Below are 10,008 nucleotides of genomic sequence, written 5' to 3'. Positions count from 1 at the left end.
CTACAAGAAGTCAAACCACAAATAGAGGTTGAGAACTTGAGACAGAGTCCACCATAGGTTGGCTCTGCCGCCTCCTTATTGCCCTCACGTGGAGGTGACGTGTACGGACTTTTCCACCTGTCTCTGACACCAAATTCACGCTCATATCATATAATAATTAATTAATTAATTAAGTTTGAAACATTTGCAGCATATCATTCCCTTCACTTTATAACTCTTTCTTTATTTTTTTTCCCATAAAAATAAAAGAGAAATTGAAAGCGAAAAAATAATAATAATTAATGAAATATAGGGTTGAATTTTATTTTTTTAACTCCTATCTAATTTTAATTTTTAAATATTTTTTTATATTTTAAAAAAATAATTTCTTTATATTATTTTTATTTCTATATTAATTTATCATACAAATTATAAATATTTTCTACCTTGGAAAATTTGAGTTATATTAATCTAGTGAATTGGAAGGTTGCGGAATTTGACGTGATTATATATCCACTGGTTTATTTATCCTTTGAAAAAACAAATAATAAATTGTGGGACCCACAACAAGTCAAACCACCAATAGAAGCTGTCGCAGAGTGGGAACATAATACGGGCTCTGCCGCCTCGCGCACATGGAGGTGATGACGTGGATTAAATGATCACCACGTGTCCATAGAGTATTGGCTGCAGTCAAACCCAACGGCGGAGATGATATCGGGGCCGTCCATGGGATCTTCGAGACGTGGACGCGACACGACGCTTTCCCCTGAAATTTTTTTTCTCCTTTTTTCCTCCAAGTTTCTTTTAAAGTAGAGTTAGGGGGGTCATATTTTCACCCTTTTTCGCTCCTCCGGGAGAAAGAGAGAGAGAGAGAGAGAAAGGGGCTTGGGGCTGTTGTTGCTACAGGTGTGGAGAGATTCTTCACAGATTCTTTCCTTTTTATCATATCTCAGCTCTCTATCAGTTTCCATGTTTCTTGGTTCATCCCTCTCTCCTTCTCTCTGTATTTGTTCTTTGTTTTGTTCAGTTCATTTAGAGACTTTTTTTTTTTTAATGATTCACTTCGGTTGTTGTTTGTTTCCGACTGTTGCTTGTGCAAGTGTTTTTCTTTTCTTTTTATTTTCTTTTTGGGGGTGAATTCTTGTGTTTCTGCTCGTTGTTTGGGTTTGTATGGGTGTTGCAATTGACTTTGTCGAAGAAACAGCTGTTTGACTTTGGTTCTTGGGATCCTTTACCATGTTTGGTTTGTTTCGTGATTTGGGTTTTCTTCGGTATATTGAAGTGTTTTTGGGGGGTAATTCAGCTCTTGGGTTAGGTTTGGCGTTTGGCGACGGGCTTTTTCCTTTGTGTGTTTTTGATAAATGGGTTTTGGGGTTTATTTGTTAGACTGGACTAAGCAGGGAGCCATGATTGTGGATTACTAGAGCTGAATTGTGTGAAGGAAGGTTTAGAGATATGCCATCCCAGAGACCTCTCTGGATCTTGGTCAGGATCAGGGAAAGGAAAGGGACATGATGCAAATTCCGAAGAAAACTGAGTTACTTTCTCAAGCTATTTTCAGCATTTTCCTTTTCTTTCCCTGCTATTGTTTGAGGTTAAAACTCAAACTAAAGGGTTACATGGGGAAAATTAGGACTACGAAACTCAAATAGGGGGCTGGGTGAAGAGGGGTTTGGCTAGCCATAGTGAATTACTGCATCTGGCCTTTGGTATGTTGGCGTGAAAACTGAGGTGGGTCTCGGTCATCTGATGCATCCACTCTAATGCACCGGCTATACAAAACTGATGCTCTTCTTGGTTTAAATCTTAGACAGAGGAGGGGAGAAATGCCTGAAGAACATCTATTCTTGTTCTTTGTTTTTAGTGCTTCCATCATATGGAATAATTTGTTCTGTTAAGGAAAAAAATTATTACCCCTCTTCTATAATGGTGGAATTGGGGACAGAGTGGAGTAGCTTAACATATCATAATTTAATGTAGACAATGATTCTTGGCAGTTGGCACATATATTTTTTTTGATAAGTAAGAGAGTGTATACATAAAGAAAGGAAATGCTAAAACAGCATCCGGGTTTATAAACCAGCCTTCTAAAGGCTCACCCAAAAGGGAGAGGGAGAGAAACAAAAAACATCACCTGCCCTCACCTCACTTAGAACGAAATCAATCAATAAAGCTAACAAGAGAAATAAGGCCCATATCTCCATGCACCCTAAACCAAGACTACAAATTATAAACAAAAGAATTTTTCATCATTTGGACCAACAGTTCCGCATTATCAAACGCTAACGTATTCATTTCCTTCAAAATTGTCCAAAAAATACATAACAGGGCCACATATTTTATTTGGGGTTAACATTAAGTTTAATAAAAGTTGAAAGTTCGTGACTTTTTTTTTTTGGTTTTTCACTTTGAATGATTTTGGCATTTGTAGCGTTCCCGATGTTGAGTCAATTTAGGCCTGAATTTGAATATTTCAATGAAATTTCATTGAAATTTCATTTTATTTCTTGACTTCCAGTTTAGGGACTTGATGTGTCATTCTTTGAAAATTGTCCATACACGCTAATATCCCATGTTCTCTAGGACGTGAATTATTGGTGAACTTTATTAACACCTATGGGTTGTTTTGGATGCGTTCATCATGACTCTACTTGTTGATTTCAAATTATCTTTTTGGCTTTTGATTGGAATTTAAATAAATGAAATTGACAAAATTTTTAGATTTCTTTGTGGTATAGAATAAGGTTTAACTCATCCAATTTTTAGAATGTTGTAATTTCGCATTCAGTTCACAATTAAGAAACTCAAATTTTGGAAGTTTAGTGAAAATTGAAGTTGTTGGAAAATTATGACAATCTAATGTGCACATCTTGCATTTTAAGATTTCTTTTCTTTCTTTCTTTGGTTGGTTGTGGGGAAGAGGTGTTTATACTCAAAATATCAGCTATATTCATTGTTGAAAATACCTAAATAGTAAACTGTTATTTCTCTTTCTTAGGTGCTTCCATTTTAATGCATTTATTGACATTAATATCACCAATGTTTTTAAGAGGCTGGTCTCAAGGCAAGGTGTTGAAAATTAACCCCGAGGCTATTGCTTTAGTATGGGGTAATTGAGGCTATTGCTTTAGTATGGGGTAATTGAGGCTATTGCTTTAGTATGGGGTAATTGAGGCTTTTGCTTCATCCTGTTAAGGCTTACAGCCTCGAGGCTCTTGAGGCTTAAGCCTTAAATATTTGATAGGCTTTAATGGGTTTTAGGCTTCAATGGGTTTTGGGCCTTTGCTATATTTTTATAAGAGGCTTAAACTTCAATACTCAATGGGTTCTAATGGGTTTTGGGCTTTGGTGGGCTTTTGTATATACTTTAAAAATCTTTGGTCCAATGCTTGGGTTTAAACTGTTTACAATAAGGGTTTAGCTACTTTCCGTTCAACCCTTTAGAAAAAAATAAAAAATAAAAAATAAAAAAGGAAAAAAAAGTGATCAAGAAGAAGAGATAGAGGAGTTGTTGGTTGCTATAGTGGCTGGGTTCATATATAATTCATTATTGATGGTTAAAGGAAAGAGATCATTGCAATTGATTAATGAAAACAAGAATGGGTGAGCGTGAACATTAATGGGGAAGGTGATAAAGCTATGAGACATGATGATTCTATTAGAGGATCCTACTAATGATATAGACTATGGTGCTGAGGACTATTTTTGATGGAGCCATGAGAAAGTTGGGTTTTGGGAGAGGGAAAGAGGAATTAAATTAGAAATTGTTGAAAATGGTTAACAACTTTCTTATTGTAAATCTAATTATTTTCTTATAATTTTATTTTATGTGATTTTATTAGTATTTTTCTGGATTTTTGAAATTTTTTTGGTTTTATTTATTTAAAGCTGACACGTCTTGTTCAACTTGGATGCTTATGCCTCATTTGGGCAAAATTCTTCAAGGCTGCCCTTCTCCTTTTAAACATTGAACATCACAATCTAGAGCACTATTACCTTATCTTGCCAAGGACAAAACTGTCGACAATAAATTTATGATCTGATTAATATTTTGATTGTCATCAGAATTGAAATGACCGGGTCTCATGAAAAAGGGAGTTGGAATGACTGGGAGAATGGAAACAAACAATAATATGTTAAGAGCTCAGATAATTTGGCTAATTTGATTATTTTAGCCAAAATAATCCAGTCATTATCATTGATTCTCAATGTTTTAGTGGTTTTGGTATATTTAAGAATTTTACTTATATTTTTTTACTTTTTAATACTCTCTTCTTATTCCGTACTTTTGTGTGTAATATGTAGTTAATTTTCTACTTATTATACCATATATGCATCTCTACTGTTTTTATTTTATGTGTTCTTATCTGGTTATTTGAATGTGAACAGTGGTGATTTTTGTGCTTGGTATTTCTGCATTCATCCTCAATCCTTTATTATAAATCTAGATCCAATGCCGGCATTTAAAATGAAGGCCAAGTTAGTTACATGTTCTATAAGGGAAGGAACTTGTCTCCATGTTTGTCAGAAGTCAAGTAAAATATCCAAGAGCTCTTGTTCTCATGTGCGGATGTCTCATGAAATGGCAGAGCTTGACAAGTCAAGTACAAATTTTCAAAATTGTGAGCATCCTCACTTCATGTTTTCGCATTATAAGAAACCAATTACCATATTCTCAAGGGCTTTTTGTCTCTTGACTAACAATTTTTTATAGATCTTTTTAGTGCTGTAATGTTTTCTTCTTGATGTTTCTAAGGAAATTTCTTACTAGTATACCATTTATTGTAGGTCCAACAAAAAGTGAACTATCTGCCCAGGAGATTGGATCTGATGAAGTCATTGACCATAAAAAAATGGTTGATGGAGAAACTCTAATGCTTCAACAGCAGCCATCCTCTGATGAAGATTCAGTTTCTGATGAAAGAATGGTACATGATTAATTGAGTTGCCTTATGCATACAAATTTACACTACTATTTTTTTTTTGATAGATAAACATCAGAATATATTAGAAAAGGCTAAAAAGCCGCATGTATACAGGGGGTATACACAAACGCCCAAAAAGAAGAACTGAACAAAAGAGGGGGAGAGCCTCACCCACCCTCAAGTGGCCGCAAGCCACTCCAAAAAGCCTAAGAGAGAATAGGTATCCTCACCAATGTACACCCTAGCCCAACTCCACAAATTACATACAAAAAAATTCTTGAATTTTTGAATATCTAAACCCCCCCCCCCCCCTAAAAGCTAACCTATTCCTTTCCTTCCAAACCGTCCAAAAAATGCACAACGGAATGGAATTCTAGGTATCTTTTCTTTTTTTCCCCACAAAAGAGCCCCTCCAACTAAGTAACACTTCTATAACTGATTCTGGGAACACCCATTGGACTCCAAAAATGGCGAGAGTGATCTCCCAAAGAGTCTTAACCACTGTACAATGTAACAGAATATGATTTGCATTTTCCTCTTCACATCCACACAAAAAACACCGGTTAGGGAGCTGCCACCCCCTTCTTTGAAGCTTATCCAAGGTGAGAATCTTCCCCCACGAAGCTTCCCAAGCAAAAAAAGACACTTTTGTTGGCACCTTATCCATCCAAATGCGTCTGTTCGGGAAAACACGGGCTGAGGACCCAAACAGCATTTTGTAAACACCCTTAGCCCCGAAAACACCATTGCCTTCCCTTTTCCATCTCACAACATCCTCCTCAGTCGAAGTCCTGAAATCCTTCAGCAAATTCAGCATATTTCCTATTTGTTCCAGCTCCCAATCGTTGAAGTCTCTAGCCAATCTGAGATTCCAACCTCCTTGACCCAGGCTAGAGTCCCACACTTCACTTACTTTGGCATTCCTCTGACCCGCCAAGGTAAACAGCTGAGGGAAAATTTGAGAAAGCGCCTCATTGCCACACCATTTATCCGTCCAGAACAAAATTCTGGTCCCCTTGCCTACCTTAAACACAATACTCTCCCAGCACCAATCAGCTTCCTTCATGATCTCCTTCCACAATCCCACTCCATAAGGCCCACAAACATCCTTAGTCCTCCACCCACACCCCTCTTGACCATACTTCACCCTTATCACCCTTTTCCATAGGTTCTCTTTCTCATAGGCGTATCTCCACACCCATTTGCCCAGCAAGGCTTTGTTCAATAAATCTATCTTTCGGATGCCTAATCCTCCCTCCTCCTTAGGGCTACAGACCACCTTCCACTTAATTAAGTGAGCTTTCCTCTCCAAACTTCCTCCCCCCCAAAGGAAATCTCTTTGGATTTTCTCAAACCTTTTTGCAACAGACTTAGGGATGCGTATAAGGGATAGAAAGTAGATGGGTATGCTGGCCAAAGTACTCTTGATAAGAGTAATTCTACCCCCCTTCGAGATGTATTGTCTTTTCCACTGGGCTAGTCTTCTTCTCATTCTCTCTTCCACCCCATCCCAGGAAGAAGATGTTTTATAATGGGCTCCTAGAGGCAGGCCCAAATAAACAGTGGGGAAAACTCCCAATCTGCATCCTAGCTCAGCCGCCAGCTCCTCCAACTCATCCACTTGCCCAACAAGAATTAGGGCACTCTTAGCAAGATTAATTCTGAGGCCTGAAGCCGCCTCAAACCACGCCAAGATCCAGCTTAGATTGGTTACTTGCTCTCTTTCCGCTTTACAAAAAATGATTGTATCGTCAGCAAAGAGGAGATGCGAAACATTCAGCTCCACACCCCCTCTCCCCCGAAGCCTACAGCCGGCAAGGAAGCCCCCCTCACCAGCCCGTCGAATAAGTGTGCTAAGAACTTCCATACCCAAGACGAAGAGATACGGAGAAAGGGAATCTCTTTGCCTCAACCCTTTAGAATTTGGAAAGAAACCAGCAGGCACCCCGTTGATTAAGATGGAGAACTTAGCAGTGGAAATACACCACCACATCCAATCCATCCAACGCGACCCAAATCCCATCTTCCGAAGCACCTTCATCAAAAACTCCCAATTTAAGCTATCATAGGCTTTTTCAATGTCCAACTTGCAAATCAACCATTTCTCTTTCCTTTTGTGCCAGTAGTCAATCACCTCATTAGCCACTAGAGATGCATCTAAAATTTGTCTCCCTCTCACAAAAGCATTTTGATCTACCGAGACGACCCTATCAAGCACCTTCTTTAGCCTATTTGCTAGGACTTTGGCCAAGAGTTTATACAACCCCCCAAGCAAGCTGATGGGCCTGATGTCCCCTAAGTCTTCAGCATCTCCTTTCTTTGGGATAAGGACCAGAAATGTAGTGTTGAGACATTTGGAAAAAGACCCATACTCAAAGAATTCCTTAAACAGATCCACCACCTCCTCCTTCACAAACTCCCAGCATTCTTGCCAAAAAGCCATTGTGAATCCATCCGGGCCTGGAGCTTTATCTCCCCTCATCTCCATCAAGGCACCAAGAATTTCCTCCTCAGTAAAAGGCATCTCCAAGTCTTCAGCTTCCCGAGGATTAAGTTGATTTAGGTGCAGCCCCCCAATATCCGCTCTCCACCCCGGCTCTTCTGAGAGTAAATTCTGGAAGGCATTCACAATCCCCTCCCTCACCTCTTGGTCCTCAGTCAGCCACTCTCCATTAATCATTATCCTGTCCAGGGAATTGTTCCTACGATGGGCATTAGCCATCCGACGGAAGTAGCCAGTGTTCCTATCCCCTTCTTTAAGCCACAACTCCCTTGACTTCTGCCTCCAATGGACTTCTTCCAACAGCACCCATTTGTGGAAGGCATCCTTGGCTTCCTTTTTCTACCCAGTTTCAGCTATAGACAGACACCTCTTGCTCTCCACTCCATCCCAATATTCCACTTGCTGAAGGGCAGAATTTTTGTTAACTTCCAGCCTTCCAAACACCTCCCTGTTCCAGGCTTTAATTTACACTACTATATGTATATTAAAAAAGAAAAAAAGGATTTGGTAATGGGCACCCCATGTTTTGTCAGAAATGGGTGTCCTCAGCAGATTTAGTGTTTGTCTAAAGAGTGGGACACTATTCATTTAATTGCTTTACATGAATGCTGACATACATACGAACACACTATATTGATAATTAGAGTTTGGTTTATCCATCCTACATTTGCTATTGGTTGCCACTGATATATTTCTTTTATCCTTCAAATAATGCCTATTGACATTTTAGAATTGGAAAGGAGGTTGAAAATATAAACAGATGGTCACCAGTTCAGCTATAACCCAATGTTGCTTGTTTCTGACACATTTTTCCAACTTTCCCCTTATTGTATTTTCTCTGACAACTCCATGAAATGATGACCACTGAAACTTGAGTTATTACTATTGAGCCTTGCACTATGGCAGTTGGAAAATGTTTACTAAATTGGGAACATAACACTGGTTGATCCACCCTGTTTGACAAATACTTGATACACAGAGTAATCACATTAGAACTATTTTAGATCATTTTCTTTAAAACTTGCATAACCTTTTTAAAAAAGCATTTTTACTATGTTCAGATATTTAATCTTAAATGAATTATTTTTGGATCTATTTACCAAATGTTGTCTAAGCATGATTTCTTTAGCATCACTATATATGTGCCAGGTATTATTAGTATAGGACGCCACCATATATGTCTCTTTTTATTCTTTTTTGTAAAGAGTTAAACACTCAGGTTCTTTTTGAGCTGTTTGCTACTATAGTTCTCTAGCATCTTTCTAGGAAATAGGAAGGCACATTTTGTTTGATGCAGAACCTTTTCCCCCTAATTCTTTTGTTGATGCCAGATTAAATGTTTGAAGGAAGGCTTGTTAATTAGAATAACATGATACATGTCAGCTGTCCAGCAAGTGAGACACCTAAACAACCGCAGTCAATAATTTTTTTTTTTTTTTTTTTTGCCAAAATCATTATAATTAAGATGATTTTGATGCATTGAATACTTACTTTTATAAACTACTCACAAAGTGGGCATCCACCTGGAATAGTATATTGCCATGAATACAGCAAATGACAATTAGTTTAAGGGTTGATATTTCCTATAGAAGCATATGCTATATAGATTAAACTAAAGTGACTTTCCTTCCAGATATTGAATGCCCAATAGCAGAACAAGCTGTTTTATGTTTTTCATTTCTTCTGACAACTTTCTCATTCATAGTGTTTGGCACTGATTAATTGAGAAGTCTGCCATTTAGTTGGTTAATTAATTGATGCCATAACCATGATTTACTGATTGGCAGGAGTTTCTGGCGTCCACCTGTTCACCAAACATGGAAACAATATTTTCTCCTATTGTAGACACAAATGACTTTCACTGCAAACCAAGTGATCAAGATAATGCAGGTAACAGCTAAGTCATGGAGGCCAAATATTTGCAATCCATTTAAACATTTATATCCAGAGTATTGGTAATCTTGTTTAAGTGAGTCTGGCTAGGATTGCCATTTAAAATCTGGCTTCCCTATTTTTCCTTTATCAAAGTCATAGATGGTTTCTGGTAATATATGTGGCCATGTTATTTGTTTATATATTTGTTTAAAGTAAAAAAGAAATGTAGATTAAGGCAAATAAAGAAGAAAGGGAGAAAGGGGAGAAAAGGAGGAGAACCGGAGAGAGTGTGGAGCTGTAGGTTTTACTTGTAAAGATATTACATGTGCTCAACTTATCCACCAGTCGTGCTGTTTTAGAGTTCTCATTTATGCCTGGTTGCACAGTAATGAAGGTTTATCTGCCTTGCCATGCCTGATCCAGCTGTGCAGAACAAGATTGTATGCAATACTGATATCTGCTAACTCCTCTTAGGATCTTTCTTGATGGAACACTACTCCCTTATTGTTGATTTTTAACTAAACCTGTTCTGAACTCAATTTCCACACTTCTTTGGGCAACTTATTGTTATTCTTTTACTTTCAGTCTTTGACAAGTCACTAAATTGCCACCCCCCAGAGGTAACTGAGTTGACCTGGTGCAACTCCACCAATGGTGAGTTTGGGTTGAAAATTTTGAACTTAGGATTTGGGTTGGGTTGAGAAATCACAACCCAGCCTGAAA

The 10,008-nt window shown here is 38.0% G+C and overlaps 1 protein-coding gene across 1 annotated transcript in view; it reads left to right on the top strand.

The window, feature by feature from the left end:
• Positions 1-801: 801 nt before the first annotated feature.
• LOC100267967 (uncharacterized) overlaps positions 802-10,008 on the top strand; it is a 31,824-nt gene continuing 22,617 nt past the window's right edge. Inside the window, exons 1-4 of the mRNA XM_019224379.2 lie at positions 802-961; positions 4,372-4,604; positions 4,771-4,910; positions 9,198-9,300. Of these exons, the coding sequence (XP_019079924.1) occupies positions 4,436-4,604; positions 4,771-4,910; positions 9,198-9,300 (412 nt within the window). The 5' untranslated portion in view covers positions 802-961; positions 4,372-4,435. The remainder of the gene's footprint in view (positions 962-4,371; positions 4,605-4,770; positions 4,911-9,197; positions 9,301-10,008) is intronic.

This window comes from Vitis vinifera, chromosome 13 (assembly GCF_030704535.1).
Source record: "Vitis vinifera cultivar Pinot Noir 40024 chromosome 13, ASM3070453v1".
In the NCBI taxonomy this organism is placed as follows: Eukaryota; Viridiplantae; Streptophyta; class Magnoliopsida; order Vitales; family Vitaceae; genus Vitis; species Vitis vinifera.
This window is presented reverse-complemented; position numbering and strand designations above follow the sequence as displayed.